Genomic DNA, 21988 nt, shown 5'->3' on the forward strand with positions numbered 1-21988 from the left:
AAAAAAAGCTCAAATCAGCTTCTACAATTCTGGCCATGCATTTAAAAATACTTTAGAATAAAATGAAGGTAACTATTTACAGTATTTCTAAATTTCTATGTTATTGTGCCATATTTAAACTGATCAGCCTGGTATTTGTATAATGTAGTAAAAGCCAATCCAGTAAGAATTAAAACATGAGCAAAGATGACGCAGAAAGTTATGCAACAGTTTGAATAGAGCTCCAAAGAATTAATTTTCCAAACATGAAACATGTTACTCATTATTTAGAGTAAGTCTTTACAAGTCAGCTGCCACCATTCCATTTACATGGATGTTTCACCAGCTTCAAAGCCTATCATTTCCAAGTATTCAACACTCATTCATCTTTTAGCTCCATTCTAGGAAGAAACAAATTCCAAAAGCTTTATTATTGATAACATCTTAGACAGAGACACTTTATTCAAAACTTTTTCAGACATTAGATTAATGCAGAAAGAACAGGAAAACTTTCCACATTGACACTTTCAATTGTTTTCCATACGAATGTTGACTAGACCCCTAGAAGTGGATTTTTTCCTACAAACTGTCCACAAGCAAGACAATCCATATTAAAACAGCCTTCTATTTGTTAAAAAATTATGTGGAAAATTTAAGGTGGTTACACTACCTTAGCAACACAACTAAAGTGTTTAACATGAATCCACCTCCAGAATAAGAAATCTAAAAAAGAAAAAGAGTACCAATAAGGAGTTTTACTGCAATCTTCATCCTCTGATCAGCTGGGCTACGGAGTTTTTTTGTATGTGATTTTTTTTCATTTTGGGTTGTTTTTTTTTTTTTAACAAAGCTGTTCTTTTTCTATTACAAAGTTTCATAGCTTGATTATGTTGTAAGAAAAAAAATCTCCAGTACAAAAGAGTTTGTAGTATCGAAAATGCTTTCCCCTTCCCCAACAGCACCTAAATATAAAAGAGGTCAACAGCAACTGGCTAGTCTACAATGTGTTGTCTAAGAAAAATCAATCCCCAAAACAGTGGAATATTTCTATTCTAGCAAGGTTCCAATAAAAATCTATCCCCAAAACAGTGGAACATTTCAATTCCAGCAAGGTTTCAATAAAAAGACTGGCATATGAATCTGAGGGAGAGGGACATCATTTTTCAAACAGTACATTGTTCACAGTCAACAATTCACATCCTGCAAGAAAGTTACAGTTGCAAAGTGTTGTTGAAAGCTCAGTGGCAAAGGAAATTAAGGCCTTCAGACTCGCAGCTCAAAAATTCACATACAGAAAATACAAAAATACGTTGTGCTTCCAAGAACGCTCTGTTCTGTAGGGAAGGATTACCATGATTTGAGGAACCTGGCTGACTGGAAGTTACATGATCACACAGGTTGTGTTAGGTTCGTCCAACTGTTTATGAAAAGAAAAAGAAAAAGTTTATGAAAAGAAAGAGTCATGTTTGAAAAAAAGATCCAGCAGTAACAGATTTAGCAACTCAAAATAATACACTGCACATTTTCAATATACTAAATTATTAGCCTGGCATGGTCTACACAAGAGTCAGCACGCAAAGCTGAACAACCTAACGTGCCATGTAACTAAAAGACCGCTAGATTATCCTTTCCTATGAGAGGTAATGGAGGACAGGTATCAGAAAAAACACAAATTATCATATTTGAATCTCAAGTCAAAAAGCATCATCGAGTTTAGACAGGTGGTAAATACCAAGGGAGCATATAAAAGTACCTTGAGAGTTTTTATCTACAGAAATGTAATCTCTCAATAACATTTTTGTTATTGTAACATTTGTAAGTAAAGCTATTAAGACATACACAATCCAAGAAACCATAAGAGCAGCTGTACGAACTTCAGTACTTTTGCATAACTGCAATAAAAACCAGACTATATTAAACGCTAGAAAGTTATGATTCAGTTATAGGCCAAAAACCATGGTTGCCAAAAAAAATCAATTTCCAACAGAGCCAATTCTCTACAATTTTTGTCTGTTTACATATGCACACTTAATTACTGTCCTGTGTTATCTTTTCTAACTGACTTTTAAGATATATACTAACTAAAATGTAGCAAAGTTTTAGGCAAAGTAGCAAACTTTAACTTTGCATTACAGGAACTTAGGTTTGTTACATTTCCTATTTTTCTTTTTTTAGGAGACCTGGTCAGAACAGTAGGGTAATGGATAAAACTCAGAATGTGAACAATCAAGTATGCTATATCTCAGTATTTTCCCTTATATTTCAAAACATTTTATATTGTGACTGCAAGGTCACACCTTTTCCATTGCTTTCGGAGTTGGATTTCTTCAGCATGCACTATCATTTTCTCTGATAGTGTCTTCAAATCTCTCATTTCCTCTATCAGAGAAAATGAGGTATTTAAGTTTTCAAAACTTTAGGTAAACTTAGGTGTACATGCTTAAGCCAAACTTTACCATCAACAATTGGCCTGGGAGAAATCTTATCAGGAACAGAGTTCAAGAAAAAAAAAAAAACAACTCCCCAAATCTTTAAGCTTTAAAACCTTGTGGGTTTTTTTTTTTTAAAAAATCTATTTCTCTCCACCAAGGGAATACATAAGTAACATTTTTTATATTGGTTTTCATAACAAAGCTTCGTGCTTTCATTAAACTACTGAACAAACAAAACAAAAATAAAAAAACACCCACACCCAAGCAAGTATGATATTTTTCCAAAGATCGTGACTTATATATCCATTTTTTCAACCTAAATAGCCTTGTTAACCTAAAACAAGATACCTCCTGGCTTTCCTCCTCCACACCTTCATCTGTTTCTTCCTCAACTTCTTCCTCTTCCCCTTCACGTATAGTTCTTTTAAAGACAGTGCTTCTCTGAGCAACCTCCTGCAACAGATTTTTGTTTTTCAGACTTGACTACTCCGAAGACCTGGTGCTGATCTACTTAGATTTTGAGAAACAGAAGTTCCAGCTGTTGCAAAAGCTGCTTGTACTGATTTTGTCTATATACTTTTTATGCTCTGCTGCTGTGCATAAACAGCATTGACAACACCTTAGTTTTAAATGTGTTAATAAGACAGTCTTTATAACAAGACACTCATCAATTCTTCCAAAATTTGCTTATTTTATATATTCAAATATTTTTTCTTCATCTCACCAGAAATAATGCTTCATTATTTAAAGTGAGTTTTTCACTGTAGCCTTCCCCATCCCCCATAAACACACAGTTTTAAGGAAAACTAATTTAAAAGACAAATCACTGAAGAGTTCACTAAAATCTTTTCTTCCCAAAGCATATTCTAAGGCACTGCCCAATTCCTGGCATGAGGGCAGCGTCTAAACAAGTCACTCTTCTACTACTTATACTCAACACAGGGAAAAAATTTCACATGCTTCAACAGACCGCATTTCTAAATTGCACTTAAGACAGACAAGGGTACAGTATGCTTGGCTGGAAAGCAAAAGGAGAAAAACTTTACTAAACGGTCACGTGCATTCGTGTGTAGAGTCCTAACAATGGTTCTACCTGCATCTTTATGCACCACAGAAAGACAAGTTTAAACATGTATGAGGTAGTTTACCTCTCCCTGAGAATTTTTCAGCACAACTTTCACATCTTCGCCAGTGCCCCAGGAATCCTGGTTCTTCCAGATGAGGTCAGTCGGAGGGTTAGCAGTTACTCCAGCATTTGCAGCCCAGATCTGTTAAAAGAAGTCACACAGAAGCATTATTTGCTAGTCTTACACATTTCCAGGTTATTTATTGAGTAGTGTATTCCATTTCAGTGATGCTGGTGAATCTCCTCCAATTAAGAAAATACAAGTCTCTGTGTACCTCCTTCCAAAGTTGCTTCCTTAAGTTTTTTAATGCAAGCTTTTGAACACATAAATGCACCTCTTTATGGTCAAAACTATTGTTCCATATAGAAAGTAATTTTCTGAAAAATGTGGCTCTGTCCAACTTCTTCCCAGCAATAGATACAACTAATGCCCAATACAAATATAGGTGATCATCTTCTGAACACGTACATAGAAAGGACAAAATAAAACCCTTGCATCTTATTGACACACACATACGTTGTCCTAAAGCCCATTTCAACTGAACAGTTGAAGCTTGACAACTTACTGTAACAGTCTGGCCTGCCTTTAATATATATCTTGAGGCATATCTGTAACTAGCAGAAGTGTCTCCTATTGTTCGGATCATCTCCCAACCTCCCATAGGCTGATCCTAATTAAAAGGAGAGAAAAAAGATTTTCCATTAGCAGTCATTTTCTATTACATATTTAGGGTATTTTACGTATAATGCTGTAAGGCACATAAAAATTTCAGAAAAAAGTTTATTATCACTTAATCTTCAGCACACAATTAGAATAATAATTAAATAATGTCTTACCTCTTATTTCAAGTAAAAGCTGATTTTCTATTAACCAATGTTTACAATTTGCATCAGTTTTGTTGTAGCTTGGTCCAGAAAAATACATAAATAAATATTAAAAACCCTTACAAATACATAATGCATTTTCTGGAGCATGGAATGACAAGCAGGCTCCTTCGAAAACAAAATATTCTTGTCAGTTGTCTTAAAATGTGTTTCTACTCCTTTGCAAGACCTACACTATTTTTTCCTTTCAATTATTTTTTGCCTATCAACTATTGGAAATGTACTAGCAAATCTAGTAGAAAAACATATACAAGTCATCATTATAGAATGACTATTTCAAAACAAGAGTAGATCTTTTAAGCTCCCCCACCAACAGTTGCCAAACATTAAACAGTTGCCACCAGAACCTGCAAACAGACAGTTACGATAATCTAAAATAAGCTATCTTATTTATCTTAATGGATGTTGGTCATTGTACTTACTGCACTTAAGGAGGATTTTAATATAATTTTTATGTATCTTTAAGATAGTCTATATATTATATTTTATATCTTTATAGATTAATTTTAATATATGTAAATAAATATTAAAGCTGTCAAACACTTGTGAAAATTCCCGAAGTACTGCTTATTACACTACAGACAGTTGCTCAAATCTAGAGCCCTGGCAAAGTGCTATAACCATAACCCATCCATGGCTACTGGTAACAGAACTCATGGTCCTTCCACAGAAGAATGAATGTGTTGTTAAATTAAATTGGGGGGGGCGGGGTGAAGGCACAGATCCATGTGCTACACAAAGTGTGGCGAGAAAAATCCCGTAAGCCTGAAAAACTTGACAAGAAAGAAGCTGACAGCTCCTGACTCACTAGTAGTAGTCTTTGATTTGTCTGAATTTAGTCATCTATATGCTTAGCTGTCTAGACCAAGACAGCTGTCAAGGTTTCTTCCATTCAGTAAATGAAGTCGGCACTCTCAGCCAACACCCCAGGCAGGTAATTAAGATACATATGTATCACCATCTGGAGGAGTCTGTTCATCTCTTCATTGATCAGACGGGACTGAGACATTGGGAACCAGATCAATCTTTGTCATCTAAAACATCAAGATTAACTGCATTTTAGTGAAGGTAAAGGATCTGATGACATTAGACAAAGCCTATGTGCCACTGAAAACAGCGAATGTGGCTAACATGCTTCTCCACACAGCTGAGGCACAGACAGCATAGAAGACAAGAATTACTTAGACATCTGAAATCGAGGCTCTAAGAAATTAGGTCTTGTAATTCTGGTGTCCTAATGAGACAATGGTCAATCTTTTCTTCCAGACAAAGGGCTTAAGAAATTATAGTCCCCAGTCTCCAACTCTCCTGTGATGACTTGCAGAACTGTATGTGTGCTCCCCCCAGTACAAACGCCAACCTATTCATAGAATGAAAGCTGAGTAGCCATCATAAAGGCGGCTTTGGCATGGGAACTCAGGGCTGCTAAAACCTGCAGATGCAGACAAGGAAGAAGGAAAACCATGAATTACAGGAGTTATATGCAAGTTCAAGGGACATGGGAAATTAATTACATGTAGACATTTATTTTGCATCTGTATGTATTTCCTTTGGGGCTTTTTAAGGCAGAGAAAGTTCTTAAAAGTAGCCTAATGTCTGCTTGCACTATTTTCTATCAGTGACAATGTTATCTGTAAAGCTTTACAGGCAGATCGCTTTGCAAGGCAGAACTCTGAAGAGTGATGTAACACTCTGGTGGGTCAGCAACATAGCAGTAAAACAATTGCTATGAAAAACATTAAAAATCATTAAGAAGTAGTCATCATCAATCCAGAATACTGCATGAAAGCTTATTTTGTGACACACTAGTTTTAGTGCCATCTCTTACACAGTGTGCTTTAGCTACAGGGTCAACATGGAGCCTGAGGATGCCTTCTACCTCTAATCAACCCATAGTAAAGTCATGATATGTGCACATTTTCAAACCTGTTCAGAGGTGTTCTTCAAGCGGATGAATTTTCCATCAACGTCTGTCTCCTCAATAGAGACATTTCCAGTGGCAGAAGCTGAGTGGGAAATGCTAACGCTACTGCTGGCTTCAGATTCCTCCACATCAATCCTCCTCCTCTTCCCTCTGGTTGTACGCACACTATGGCTTGATGAAGCCCATGAAACTGACACTTGGGAAGATGGGCTTGGAGAAAGTCTTAACCTGTATTGAAGAAAGGAAGAAATACGGCTACATCACACTTTTTTTTAAAAATAAACTTCACTTCTCTCTCCTCTTCTTTCCATAGAATTATACAGCTAAAAGGTATAGGAATATAGTAAATAAAATGTATTACATGACAAAGTGAAGCCTTAGGTACTTTTTGAAGAATTGGATAAAATGTTGTCAAACTACTGATTAATGCTTTTGGAGCACAGAATACTGATGGACTACTACATTAAGATCATAAAGGCATCTCTACATGTTCCTTAAAGACTGCAATCCTGGGTAGATGGAACAAGTAAAGAAGAAATTCTTAGGTGGATTTAAGCCATTGTAGGAAATTTATGCAAAACCCAGTGATGCAAGAGCTTTTGCTGTTTCATCCCCACACTTGAGAAGAATCAGCTTGGACCAGAAGGATGTCATTCAGAAAACAGTGAAGTATCAAACTTCTTTAAAAAGCAGCTGTGACTTATCAGGCTAAAATTCTCAGTATTGCTGAACTGTGGGGTCATATGTGGAAAATGCAACTATCTGATAAGTTAAGCAGTCACTAACAGCTTATTACTTTATTAAAATTATTCTATACTTAAAGAAATTTGGCTGTCAATTAAATAACCCTGTAATTAACTCTGAAAAATAATATTAACCATGGCACTAAACACACCTAAAAATGACAATTCATTATGTTGTCAGTGTTGAATCTTAATAGAATAATGTTATTTGTTCCCTTGAGAGCTATCGGTCTGATAGTCAACCAGCTTGGTCTCATGGAAGCCAAGTACAAGTCAGTGTGTCAGACAGGCGGGGGCAAAAACAAACAGTGCCTTGGAAACTATAGTAAAGCACTTGAATATATTCCCAGTAAGAATTGCCTTTTAGACAAGAACGAGGCAAGTAAGGGAAGCACACAAGATACCAGCATTTGTTACTACTTTCTTTCATACCTCTCCTCTTCACCCTCAAGCAGTTGCCGATATGCTTCGATTTCCATATCAAGTGCCAGTTTAACATCCAGGAGTTCTTCATGGTCACTCAGCTGCTCCTGGATCTGACTTCTTATGTCTACTATTTCCTTATCTTTCTCAATCATTATTTTGCGACAGTTTTCCCGTTCCTTGGCCAAGGTTTCCTCAAGTTCTTGCACTCTATCTTGCCATGCTCTAGACTAGAAAGCGTTGAAAACATCAGTGGTGCAAAGGGAAAAATCACCCAAACCTCTATGCACTCTGCTATTTAGATGACATGGAAATCAAAACATTCAGTTAAGCAACCTCCCCAGTTTCTGAATTCAGACTTGCCTGTATTCAACTTCCTGTTCTCCACAAACATAAGACCTTAAGTTCCAATGAACTTTACAACATGCTTTGAAAGAGAACTACCTGTTCCATTTTAATATGATCTGAAGACATGTTACTACATCTGAATTTACTCAGTCAAGAAAAATTGAGCTGAAGAGTCAAACTGTTTATGGCATGCTGGACAGGACACAAAGTCAAAGTGCAGCTTTGACCTGACTAAGTATAATTAGCTTCTGCTCAAGACCCTGCCCTACAAATGCTCAAGTATAACCTGTTGTATTTCCTCAGTTTCATATTTCATCCTAATCTTGGTAGGATCACTCCATTTTTATTTTTTCTAGAGTTCTAGATGCAAACTGGATGGAGGATGAAAAGAGACATCAAATAGAGAGAAACAGCATATTCCAGCTCTGGCTTTGAATGTCGCTTTGTGGAATCCTATGCTAGGCTGTCCAATTAATACAGAACAGAGCTAAAGTGCTTAGAATGTCGAGAACTTTTAATACGGAGCTCTTAGCTAAAATTGTCCTATCTATTCGCAACAGTTTCTGCAAAGGCCAGTTAACAGTATTACCTTTCAAATACTCACTCTGTAGCAGGACATTACAAAAAAAAAATTCAACTTTGTCAAAAGGAGACATTAAGGAATTTGAAAAAGTACAGAACAGTAGAACAGAGGACAATGTTGCTGAACATACTTACAAGTTAAGGGAAAGAAAGTCCTTTAATATAAAAATCAACAACTGTAATTACCAAGACTGAAAAGTCACAAACAGCTTGTTACCTCTTGCTGAAGGCTAGTAACATGGGCAGACAGAGTCTCAATTCTTACATGACACTCATTCAGTTCTTGTCTTACAGAGTTGGCTGCATCACTGCTCATCTCAGAGGACAGTCTAGCATTCTGAAGCTGCAGTAGATAGTTAAGACATCAGTTTCAAAGTAACTTTTATTAAAAGATAAATGAGTCACTAAAAACCACACACAACACTAAGCTGCAAAGTTCCTCTCTACAGCTCTAACACAATGAAACATCTCTTTCTTCAGGGGTTAAATATGGTTGCTCATTTACCAAGGTGGATAGCCCTACCTGAAATCGCAATCTTATGAATACTTATTCAAGGATTAAAAACTAAATGTCTCCCTTGTAAACACTACTGAAGTTGGACTGCTAAATTCAGTTTTTATGCCAGCCAATGTTTAGCTTTACAGATTTAATTACTGTAGCACGTTTTTGAGTATGCTTAAATAGAGGAAGCTAAACTGAAATTACCAATTCTCTAAAAACAAGCAAACTTATGTCAATTTTTGGCCAACATAAGCAAATTGGTAATGTGCCTTCAGATTACAATACCAGTGTCATTAGTCACTACTGCTTCATTGTATCACGACTTCAAGGTCAATTTTTTTTTTTTTTTTAAATGGCTACATCATTCCTGCTTAACACTACCACATCCATTTGGGCAGCACCACAGACTTAGTGAATGTAGTTGCAGATGAAATGGACTTCAATTGCACTTTAAAATAACAAGAGTCCAAAACCACAGAAACAGCACATTTGAAGAGAGAGAACAAGAAAGTCTCAATTATGAAAAGATTTTTAGAACAAAAAAAATATAAAAAATATTTCTGGCTAGATCTTCTTTTAAATAAGTTTTTCCAAGTCAGATTGAAGCCCTGAAGATAAGCAACTGCACTGCACACTGCTAAGACTGTAAAAACTGAAAAGACTGAAAACTATGCTAATAAATTCAGTTTGTATCAACTTTTCTGCTGTAACATCCCACCGTGTTTTTAAAAATGCTAACTGCAACAAGTATAGTCACAGAAACCAGGTTCAGTTGAGACATCAGGCTCCCTCCTCACACAAATGCTGAATCATAGTAGAGGAAGGAAATTATGAAGTATAACTGATTTCAGCTTGAGTATGCTTCCTCTCTAGAAGAGGAAAAAGCAGAAATCATTGGGTTTGATGGAACTTCAACATTTTGTACAAGATCAGAGGACTCAGGATGTTGCCTTCTCAGCAAGCTCTATTGTAAGTTTTATACAAAATATGGGACACCTTATTGATCATCAAGATTATGTTATAGCTCATAAGTAATAACCATGAACTTCACTTAAATTCATAGTAATCCCAGTACTAATCCCTTCCCACCCCACAGTTCACCTTCACACAGTGCTTCCTACTCTTATATTATTGTACTTCTGAGGATTAAACCTGCTCCCAAAATGAGACCTGAAAATGTGAATTCACATTCAAAAGCATGGTAATTTTAAGCCAAGCTCCATCATAAAATGCTCTGAAATGCAAGTAATTGGAGTGTATTTCCCTAAAGTACATCAGATAACTGTATGAAAAGATATGCTCACTTTGGCACAGTAAGTCTGTTCAAGCTCTTCTTTGTACAGCTTCATTTGTGCATTATGCTGCTCTCTGATTTCATTAAGGGCTTGGGACAGTCTATGTTCATACTCAATTTGACGCCCAGAATCAACCTCAACTAAGCGAGTTTCGTGTTTCCTTCTAGTTTCTTTGATTTCCTAAGAAAAACAGAAAAACAAAATAACATTCAGTAAATATGCGACAAAACAAGTTTTAGAAGACTATCTGCTGAGTGGATGGCAATACAGATTTTAGCTAGCCTTGTGAATCATCATTAGATTAGTCTGTTTGACACTGAAACTTTCAGTAGAAACAGAGGGCCTTTCCTCGGTCTCATCTGCATAGCACCTTATTTTGCAATAGCCAGTCATTGAAATAAGATCTAGGATACCATCAGCACGTAAAGTCACATTTCCTTCTGAGAGTTGTCTGCATTTGCAACAGATACACCTCAATATGATTATATGTTAGAAATACATGCCCCTCTTTCTTTAGGTACCTTTTATGCTTGGACAAAATGAAAGTACTGTGAAATTAAAGTCACTTTCACTAACCAAGATTTTCCCCATTTATCTGTATGTTTGCCCATGGTCTCTGGAAAAAAGGATTCCAACAACGTGAACAAAGATGAAGATACAACTAGCAAGGAAGTGTGCCCATGGAACAAAAGACAGTATGGTTTGGTACATTTGTTACTGCTCTAAGGTTCCTCTTGAAAAGCCTCAAGTACAGCAAGTGAGGGTGGCAAGAAAAAGCTCTCAAAGACAAATATTCATCGACTTCTGTTTACATTATTCAAAAGCATCCTATTTGAAAATTATGAAATTTAAAAACAGTATAAGTCCATAGCATCTGTTTGAGTGTCCCTCTCCGCTTTATTTCTCATAAAGGGATTATGAGAGAAATTATTAACCTGCTTTCTCATTACCATGAAGAGATGCATACATTGCAATACCATGGACAGAATTTAACATGAAACAACATGATACATGAAGCTACTTTATCATAATAGCTCTGAGTTAACATCGTATTTCCTAAAAAAAGTTGGAAACCTTCCATCTAGAATAGAGGTAAACCCCACTCTGAGTGGGAATTCAGACCAGATGAACTTCCTGAGGTCCCTCCCAACTTAAATTATTTTAGAGTGACCCCCCCATTGTCTCCTTCCCTTTAAAAATGTGAATTCTTGGGACTAAAGTATTTACCTCCTCATACATATTTTTACGGAATTCCAAGTCCTCAATGAGACTTTGACAACGGTTTTCAAGATCCACCTTCAGTAAGGTCTCATTTGCAAGGTGTTCCCTGGTAACAGCTAAAGTAGTTTCAAGCTTTAAGAAAACGAAATAAAAGAATCAACACAACAATGATTACATAGCAGAAGTCACACGTAGAGTGACCTCAGCTACCTAGAGGTACAACTAACTACATGTTATGGTTGAACTTGACAATCAAATCCAATATTTACACCCCTAATGTCTTTCCCCCCCCACTTTTTTGCAATCGCTTGCACAAGTGAGTTCTAGATATTTTGCATTGGTAACTAGCATTAAAATGCTACTTGCCAGTTTTGCTTACAAAACTTCACTTTTTCTACAGGGCAAATACCAGTTTCCTGGTCTCCTCAACTCATCTTCTTGAGGTAGTGTTGCTTAAGGTCACAAATCATGTGTTTCAGTGGGTTAACAAAACTAGTGCAATACTTTTTCTTTTCTTCTTTGTTCTATCAGATGCCCAGAAGATAGAGAACCACATGCATAACCCAGGACAGACAATCACAAGTTGTTACATGTCAGTTATTTGTTATCTATATTTGTGAAGTCAGTCTCTCCCCCAAAGTAATTCTACAATTTGTCAAGTTTTTTTGTCTCTTGACCTGCTTTCTTCAAAATAAGTACTATCCCTTGCAATTGCAGAGTATGCAATTTTAAAAGCACTCTATTTACCATTCATGTTTATTAATAAACTGAACAGTACTGGACACAGATATTTACTCAATACCACGTCCAACGTTGACAGTGAACCAGTTTGTTCTAGTTGTGACTAGATGACAGGTTTGCATTCATTTTTTGTCTAAAAAGTTGCATTTTACCAGAATAACAGCTCTTACTACGTATGTATTATATATAAACACATCTGCTTTGCTGACAGAAGCTTGAGAGTTAAATATTTCTTCTTCTCACCTGTACAATTTCATCTTTTAAATCCTTAATTTCTCCCTCCAGACTTTTCTTATCACCAAGGGCTGTAGCCAGGGCAACTTCTTTAGAATTGAGGGCTGCTTCACACTCTTGAAGTTTGACTTGGGCTCCATTAAGGTCAGATTCCTTTTTTGCACAGCTGGAATAGATCAGAGAAAGTGATAAGAAAGTCTTGAAATACCCTCAAAGTAGACTGCTGACTGAAAAAAAGGTGCAATCTGCATCTTAAACCTGAGACACACCCAACAGAAAACATATTTTCTTGGCTTATTTTACTCTAATTTAAATCAACTCCTTAGTTCTGCTTTCTCATCTGATATAACAATAGCTTCATATTTCACTTGGGCTGTAGAAACCTAAATATAGGGAAAACCGAGAGTGTCAAACAAGTCTGAGAAGCATATGCAGAAAAGGGGAACTATATGTTTATTAAAGGCATCTCCTCTTTTTTTCTATTTAGCTAGTCACTGTAAAAATATCCTACCTTCACCAGAATCTTAATAGGAAAAAATAAGTTCTCCTGTTAGAAGGCTTTTCCCATAAGATGGAAACAAGTAAGTTATCTTCATTACCTTTTATCCACACAGGAACTTGTACAGATCCACTGTGCGTAGGCGGCAAATAGCCCGCTTCCAAATAACAGACAAACTTCTCAATGCAAACTGATGTTCCCTATGTGTAAGCCCCTCTGTAAGCACAAGCTGTGGCATACTGAACTGCTTTGCAGCAACTTGCTAACCACACATAACGACAAAGTTCCACAGATGTGAGGAAAGATAGCCAAATCTTGTCCACACAATAGTGTGTGCCATCACTGAAACTGAACTGGTACAGAGGTACAGGTGTCTTTTTCTTTATGAAAGGCAAACATACAAGATCTTCAAATTACCACTCAAATTAGTTTTCACATCTACGTAAGTGATCAGTCAGTTTCTAAGGGTTTATTCCCTTAAATGGCATATACAAAGAAGTTCAATGAGAAACTTAAAGTAATCATAGAATCAGCTAGGTTGGAAGGGACGTTTCAGATCATCTAGTCTAACCATCAACCTAACTCTGACAAAAACCATCACCAAATCATATGTCTAAGCACGATGTTTACCTGTCATGGTAGTGGTTGATGGTGACTCAACCACTTCCCTGGGCAGTCTGTTTCAATGCTTAGTAACTCTTTCAGTGTAAAAATTTTTCTGATTATCCAGTCTAAACTTCCCCTGGCGCAACTTGAGGCTGTTTCCTCTTGTCCTATCACCCATCACTTGGAAGACCGACCCCCACCTCTCTACAACCTCCTTTCAGGTGGTTGTAGAGAGCAATAAGGTCTCCCCTCAGCCTCCTTTTCTCAGGCTAAATAATGTCACATAGGCACAACCCACACTCTTCAGCCTAAATTAATCATTTACAAGTAATACTACAACAGGGTACTATCAAAAATAGCAGAAAGTAAAACCATAGTCAGGAATCAAAATGACTGTTGACCTCTGGATGGCACAAGCAGCTGTGTTAAAGTGTGTAACATGTTTTCCCACCTTGAAGTTGATTCTTTTTCTGTCTGGAATACCCACATTCCTCTAGTAAGGACAGTAGCATATAGACGTTTTAGATGGTTATAATCAAACTATGAAAGTTCTACAGGAATGGACAGATTCAGGCTCAATAAGATAACAGCTAGCACATTCTTCTTCTTCAGTTTTCATTTCTTCAAAGAGAAATGTGAAAAAAGTCAGAATTCACAACACTAAACTGAGAAGACTGAAACCTGGATAAAGATTCTTAAGATTAATAAGTGCTAAAACATTAATAAATTCACTACTTTTTTAAAAATCACTGCACTGCTTATAAGAAACAATAGCAATGCTTCTCAGCAAAATGAGACCAATGTAAAAACCAACGCATAATTTTAAAAAGAGACTCTCAAATTTAAGAGATGCTTTTCCAAGATCACATGCTAGCACATGAAATTAACATCACGCTCGAGACAGGTATGTTCACAAAGGCTTGCAAAAAAACATCTGTAGAAATAAAATTGATGTTTGGATGTTTCAGCGCTAGAGCCACAAGATGGCAGGCTTTAGGTAACAGACTTTGCACTTGCTAATCTGGCTCCTAGGGAGGAACACCACGCTCACCCAAGTGGCAGACTGCAAGAGCCTGCGACACACACAGACTCTTCTGTTCTCAACCTTTTTTTTTCCCCTCATTTCTGCTGCTCAACGTTGTGCAGCCCCTCCATGGCATTTTACATACCACTTCTTAGACCCAACAACTCAGACAAAAGCACAGAATTTCCCTTTTGGCCACATGGGCTCCTACTTCCAGCTCTCTACATTACTCACTGGAGGCCTCCCTCCTGTCCCACCCAGGCCAGCAGAACTTCAGCATGCAAGGAAGCTGTACAGTAGAAGAAAAAGAGGGAAGGAAAAGTGTCTTGCTACAGTACATCTGCAATAAAAATCTCTCTGTCACCTATCGGGAAGTATGAGGCCCCACAGCAGACCTTTGTTGTTTGATCATTGCTGGAGAAAGCTTTATTCAGACACAAAGAAACTGTTTCACACAGGCTCTGCCACAAGGGTTCATGCTGAAGCCAAGCCTATCAAGTTGGATCCTGAAACTAGAAAGCTGAATGTACACATGGCCACACTGTGCCACCCCAGACTGCCCCGAATCATCCTGGACTCTGAAACAGGAAGACTCCCCTCACACCTTAAAGTTACTGTTTTTTAATTTTTTTAAATGCAAATAGCTCTACCAATTACAATCTAGTAGGCAGCTGAGAAGAGAGCTCTTGCAATTGAGGCGGCAGAAAAAGATGTATAATATGGACTAGCAACAACATTATGACTAAAGCCCAATACACTACCTGTACCACTAAATTAGGTATCGCCTAATCACCTAATGGCATCGGCCAAAGTACCTTCCTTGCTTGTTTGCAACAAGATCAGCTGTGAAGCCAACCTATAATTTAATGCAACTGAAGTCACAGGAGGAAAAAAAGAATTATAATTAAGAACTATTAGTTGTTAGTGTTATGAGTTGTCTAACTATGAGACAGCTCACCCAAATGCTCTCAGAAAGAAAACAGAAACTGGAGCTCAACACTTCAAACACTGAAACCAGATGAAATCTCAGCAACTCAGCAGTGTCATCCCAGCCCCAAAGGAATATGAGAAAGAAGTGAAACAAGATCAGAAAAGCCTCTGTGAATTATAAAAAGAAACACAACACCAAATATACACAACATATACATCACCCTTACACCTAGCAATTTTTACCAGGAAGAACTTCAGCCTCTCAACAATAGCTAGCTTTTTTCTCCACAGAAAGGCAAAGATACATCTCAAAGCAACAAATAAAAAATTCAAACACCTTCCTGTTGTAGTGTTCAGAAATTAGCTAGGACTGTACTACCTCAGATAGTTTGGCTCACGAAAGAAAAACAAAAGCAAAGAAATAATTGCTGACTTGCATCTTCTTCAAAGCAACAGCTTGTTTTTCTCTCTTTTGGCTTCAAAGTGTGTGGATGATCTTACCCATGGAATTGTAATTTCTCTTAAAATGGTGTAGCATTAGGATCTGCCCAAAAAAGATCCTGTTCCTATTCATGTTCTTTGTACTTCAGGGGAAACCTGCACTTCAGAAATTTAACCCACAAAATTTAAGTTGCATAGACACTAGGGAGTGTAAAGAACTCAGTCTCACTCCTACTTACCTACAGTTCTCACTAATAGAGTTGCAATCACATATACTTTAGAAACAGCTCAGCATGCACCACAACAAAATAATGCAATCTCTTTTCCTCAATACACTCCAAACACTCAAGCAACCTAACAGCAGTAAGCATTCAACAGTACCACTCTCAGGAGTACAAATAACCCTGATAGCTGCAGTGCATCTGCCCAGCTCACATTTAAACAAGCTTATTTCTCATACCAGATGCAGTCTAGGCAGAGATTTCTCAGCAAGTTAATTGCCTCACCATTCTGAAAACTTAATAACTGTAAAGCAGAGTAACTCAACTCACACACCACTATAAGGTACTGTGGTTAAGTTGTCTGGTTACTCGCGCTAGCTCATTTAAAGCTAATTCAAAGCTCTCAAATACAGATACCAAGGGGCAATCACTGCTGTGGTGAGATTACCTGGAGCTAAACTTGGTTTGCAGCTCAGTAAAACACGCATGTCACTGAATAGCACACTGAAAGAGGCAGGCTCCTTTTTCATGTTCTTGCACAATCACCCTTCTTCCCTCAACCCTGAGGTTCATGAAATAATTTAGAAGTTCCTGTAATCTCCTTAAATTTCTTGCTAAATTAGTAGAACGGACATGCAGGAAAAACCATAATTTTCTACCAGTTTAAGAAGATGAATTGGCCTTCCAGAGCCAGAAAAACCACACACCTAATGCAAGGTAAGCAGGAAGACTGCTCCTTTCAGTCAGTAGTTAGATGCAAGTTAAAGTTCCTTTGAAACTGACCCAGTACAAGGTGCCACAACCCTACAGGATTTTTCTCTCCTCCCACACCCACCACTCATTTCCGCCAGTACTTACAGAGTCAGATCACAGAGCTAAACATCAGTAACATTAACTAAACCCTCCTCAAAAAACATTGGTTTTCAGACAATTCATTACACAGCTCCACAACTGTTGTAATTCATGATAATGCAGCTTCTATTTACATCTATATGAACTTACATGGTACTGCACATTGAGCTGGTTTTCCACTCCAGTTGTAGAGAAATATGAAAATAAAAAACAAACTATGCTCATTAGTGCTTTATGTTTTGTTCACCCAGCAGTCAGTTTTCCCTGTTTTTACCCCTACGGTAGACAAAACAGTAAGGCTATGTGTTTTGCAAGGAAGTGATTTACAGTAACGTAAGAAACATATCTAAAAGCATTCAAATGTTTCTGTAGATAGATCAACATGACAATAAAAGTAATTGGACAAGCTTGCCTTTCCTGTAAATAAATATATGTAACTTGGTTTCAGCTTCTCTCATGTCACCCATTTTATTTAACTGGGGACAGTTGCTGAGTGTTTGCAATCAACACTAAACATACATCGTCATCTCTAGCCACTTACTGCTCAACAGTGACTGTGGGAAAGCAACGGAAGATCAGTGAGGAGGACTATAAGTGACTCGTACCTGGGATGCTGGGAAACACATATATCACACTAATTGTTGAACTGTTGTTCAGTCTTGGGTGTCTGCAAGTAAAACACTTGCACTTAGATAACCTAAGTCTGCAGTGGACTCAAGGACACCTTATCTAGCTGCTTGGGAATCCTGGCCTGTTGTTGAAGATCAAAGCACAGTGGGAAAGCTATGTCTGTCTGAACCCTTTAAACACCAGTGAGAACAGGGAGTCCACGCGTACTCTTGCTAACAAGGACTCTCTTGCTGCCAAGGACTCATGCTAACAAGGACTCTCTCTCACTCTGTGGTGCCCACAGTCCCTGCCTGCGTGCCTCTACCCAGGTGTTGCTTTGGAGGTGCCCTGGCCTGTGAGGTATCAAGATTAAACTTGTTCTTTGCTTTTCATCTGTGGTTTTGTGGTTGTTCCTGTGTCCTGCCTGCATCGGCTCACACAGTGACCCTTCGTGAAGAGCTCAGTCAATGATGTGAATCCCACTCCTCTAACCAGCAGCCTAGGCAGAACCTTTACACATGCAGTGCATGTGCATCAAGTCACTGCCCATTACCATTTTATCATTACATGTCCACATGTCTGAGACCACCTTTAATGCTACAGCAAATCATTCTTTGCTTTGTTATGTCCTACACTGCATTAAAGTCATGTTAGCGTCTATTTGAAGCTACACCTTGCTTTCCCTGTCAATCTCTTTGACACAAACCCTTCATGGGGCACCAAGAAGTAACCACAAGAACAACAAGACTCACTAATTAGAAGCTCCTGGTTTGCTTTTGTTTTTTTTTTAACTAACAAGAGCTCAAAAGATATTGGACCTGTTTGCAGACACAAGAAAATATCAATATGCTCGTTTACATATGTAATATCTTTTCATTATGAAAAATTAGGCCTGAGAATGTATTTAACTGAAAAACCAAAGTTAACAGATTATACCACGTCAGAACAAGATTAAAAACTCTGCTCATTTTTTTTACCCAACATCAATCCATTGACAAACTTTGTGACCCCAAGACTAAAGTCAGAATGGTGAGTCTAACTAGTGACAAAACGCCCAAAGAAAAGATTTTCTTTTCTACAGCAGTCACAGAAATCAGATTTAAAGTAAACACAAACAAGGAAGCACATAAAAAAACCAACTGAATCATGTGAAATGTGTAAGAAGCAAAATCTAGTGGCAGAAATCAGTTCATTACAAGAATGTAAGTCTTGGCTCTGTGCCATAAAGCTTGCAATCTTGAGGATATCCGGTCACAAATCGACCTTTTCCAACACCTGAATATCCTGCAAAACGATCATAAAGTAGTTATTTTTTGTTTTAAGTAAACCCTACTTATTATCTACTCGTGCATTTTTGTATTACGGAGCTAGCATCTTTCACAAAGGACATTTAGAAAGCCCAGACCCGCAACAGCCCCTCTACAGTCACCCCTCTGCGTTTTGCATACTGAGGCGGCTTAAGCCTTACGGACAGAGTCACCTGTCTGCACGGGGGGAGGCGGTGTCGAAGTGTCACCCCGACTCAAACCCCGGAGCCCTCCCAACCTGTTACGCCAGGGTGAACCCGGGCGGAGTGTGGATGGTGCCGCCAAAATCGCTCCGGCCGGAGGGCTCGCGATGGGCACACGGCGGCGGCTCTCCAGCCACCGGCCGAGAACCGTCCCCTTCCCCACGGGCGAGCTGGGCGGCGGCGGCCCCCGGAGCGGGGGGCGGCGGGGGGAGATGGACTCCGTGGGCCGGACCTCCCCGCCGCGGGAGCCGGGCCACCGCTTCCCGACGGGGCGGAGCGGAGCAAGGCAGCGCTGCCTTTCGGTCATTCATTCAAAGCCGCGGCGGCGGTCGCTCTCCCGGCGAGCGGGAACGGCCGACACCGCTCAGCCCGGCCCTTCCCACGTCCGTGTCCCCCCCCTCCACCTGTGTCCCCACTCACCTGCTCAGCAACCGCTCGTAATCGGCGCAGATCTTGCTCAGCTCGATCTGCAGCTTGGCCCGCTCCCGGGCCGTGTCGTCAAGCGCCCGGCGGGCGTCGGACAGCTCGGCCTCGTAGATCGCCTTCACGGAGCTGATCTCGCGGCTCCACATCTCCTCCTGCTCGGCGGCCCGCACCTGCAGGACGCTGCTGTCTAACTCCAGGCCCCGCATCCTGTCTATATAGGCGGCCAGCCGGTCGTTCAGCCGCCGCAGCTCCTCCTTCTCCTGCAGCCGGGACATACGCGCGGGGCTCGGCAGCATGGGGGACATCGAGCCCCAGGCCCAGCCCCAGCCCCGGCCCCGGCCCTTCACCGGCGTGGAGGTTTCCATGGCGGAGCGGGAAACCAGGCGGGAGGCGCCGCCGCAGCGAACAGCAGCGCCAAGCCGACAACGGCCGAGGCAGGGGCCGAGCCGCTGGCGTGCGGGCGACGAGGTAGTGGTGGTGGCCGCCGCGGGCGGGCAGCGAGGCAACGCTAACACCGACTCCGCCGCACCGGCGGGCTGCGCGCCGCGACCCAATATGGCCGGCGCCCGCCCAGCCCCCCCCGGCCCACGCCCCCCCGGCCCACGCCCCCGACCCACGCCCCCGACCCGCCGCCGCCAGCTGCCCACGTGACTGGTGGCCGGCCAATCGCCACTCGAGGCGGGCCGGGCGCCGCGCTCCATCCGCCGGCTGCAGGCTCGATTCAAAACCGTCACCGCCCACAACTGTCAGGGGACGCGCGAGGGAGGCAGGCAGGCCCCGCCCCGCCCCGCCCGCGCCCCGCCGCCCCGTCCTTTGTTGCCGCCTCCGGCTTCCCCGGACAAAGGCAACCCTGAGCTCAGTCCGCCGCGCCCGGCGGGTCCTCTGGGGCGTCCATCCACCGCCCTAGGGGTGCGAGGAGGGTTCCCCAAGGCCTGCGCCCCTCGCCCGCCCTCCCGCTACTGCCTGGCCCGGGGGAGACGCTCTCGTTTGGCAATGCCGTTTCTGCCTGTGAGAAAAGAAGTGATTTGGCTGCGCCAGACACTTCCTATCCCCAGTTTACCCTTCCCCTCGTCTGTCGGCTGCACACTGTAATTTGAAAAAGGTGCTTGACTCCTGGTCCTGCGGGTGCCTCGGTGCCTGGTTTTAAGTTGCCTCCCGTGAGTGCCCTCATTTCAGTATTCAAAATGCAATCATTCAGATTCAGGTCAGCCCAGGTTTTGGTGTTACCATTTGAATATTCCTTATCTGATGTTCTGGCTTGCAATGGTTCATTGCGAATGAGGTGTCCTGTGCTTAATTACAAATTGAATGTGAATTCTTCAGGAAAAACATGAATCGCTGAGCTCTGCTAGCGCAATGGATGAAAAAGCCAGATTCATCCGTGCGGATCTGAACCCGCTGAAGGTCTGGTTTATGGCTTTTAAATTGGCATTATCCCTTCACAAGCGGTTAAGCAGGCTGCATCTTCCGGAGGTGGGTTTACATCAAGACCACTAGGCATTGTCAGCTGGATGTTAGACAGTAGAAACTGGAAAGAGGAATATGGGCAACAGTTCAAAGTTTCGATTCTAAACCCAGCTGTCCTTCTCTGAGAAATTCCTCTAGAGATGGCTTGTCAGCAGGAAAACACTAAGATTTTCCCCTACTTATATTTCCTCAAAGTCTTTTAGCAAGGCTGCTTCTAGAACGAGCCATGATGAGATTCCAGAAACCTGGTAGTTTTCCACCTGACATGAGGTTGCCCCCATGGGAGCTGGGTGCCCCTTCTCAGTTCCTGGACGTTAATTCTTAGCTCAGTTAGCTTAAATAAAATTTTTGCAAATTTCCACTGTGAAGTGACATCCCCTCAAAGAAAATAAAACATATTCCAGACACAGGGATGTATATAGCTAAAGGTAATTTAGCCGTAGCAGGGAAATACTGCATTTTCCCACATGGTGCCTTTGTTGACTCAAACCATTATCTGTTTCTCCTTTTTCCTTCTCTGCCTGTTATTACAATTTGCTCTTTTCCAGACTTTTGGAAAAATAGCAAAGCTGTCTAAAATGAATGGTAGCAGCTGGGGAAAAAAAATTCTCTATAGCACCTGCTGCAACATAAAATTGTCAACAAAATAGGATTATAGCCCAAGGTAGTTTTACACTGCAGCTGGCACTAGAGTGAAAGGAACTGTATTGACAGGCAGTACAAGAGACAAATAAAGTTGGGGACATTTTTTTGTTGTACAAACTGAGCCCTCTGCAGATGTTTAGTGCTGACTTTGATTCTGTCTGCTTCCAGGGTTTAATTTGGTGCTGGGTTTTAAATAATCGAGTTTTTATTTCATTATAAAAATATACATTATTATTATCACTCCCCCCACCCCATATTTGTTTTGCAGTTAGTGTGTCTGAAGCAAAGTTGTTTTTTGTTTTGTTTTGTTTTTTTCCTAAAGA

The 21988-nt window shown here is 40.3% G+C and overlaps 1 protein-coding gene across 1 annotated transcript; it reads right to left on the reverse strand.

Moving 5' to 3' along the window:
* Nucleotides 1–371: 371 nt before the first annotated feature.
* On the reverse strand, nucleotides 372–20116 carry LMNB1 (lamin B1). The gene is made up of 11 exons (XM_074570498.1): nucleotides 19548–20116; nucleotides 12445–12601; nucleotides 11467–11592; nucleotides 10249–10419; nucleotides 8660–8785; nucleotides 7522–7742; nucleotides 6349–6574; nucleotides 4104–4208; nucleotides 3560–3679; nucleotides 2760–2864; nucleotides 372–1396 (listed from the first exon to the last, which is right to left on the reverse strand). Exons 1-11 carry the CDS (start codon nucleotides 19916–19918, stop codon nucleotides 1361–1363), a joined length of 1764 nt encoding a protein of 587 aa, XP_074426599.1. The 5' UTR covers nucleotides 19919–20116; the 3' UTR covers nucleotides 372–1360.
* Between the last annotated feature and the right edge of the window lie 1872 nt (nucleotides 20117–21988).

The sequence above is a fragment of the Larus michahellis genome, chromosome Z (genome assembly GCF_964199755.1).
Source record: "Larus michahellis chromosome Z, bLarMic1.1, whole genome shotgun sequence".
Taxonomy (NCBI): Eukaryota; Metazoa; Chordata; class Aves; order Charadriiformes; family Laridae; genus Larus; species Larus michahellis.

Coding starts and splice junctions, on each gene's coding strand:
- LMNB1 (XM_074570498.1), bottom strand. CDS start 19,918: ATGGAAACCTCCACGCCGGTGAAGGGCCGGGGCCGGGGCTGGGGCTGG. Junction 8,786..10,248: donor AACAGACTTACTGTGCCAAA/GTGAGCATATCT, acceptor TATCTACTGCAG/CTTCAGAATGCTAGACTGTC. Junction 6,575..7,521: donor CTTGAGGGTGAAGAGGAGAG/GTATGAAAGAAA, acceptor TCTTCAATACAG/GTTAAGACTTTCTCCAAGCC.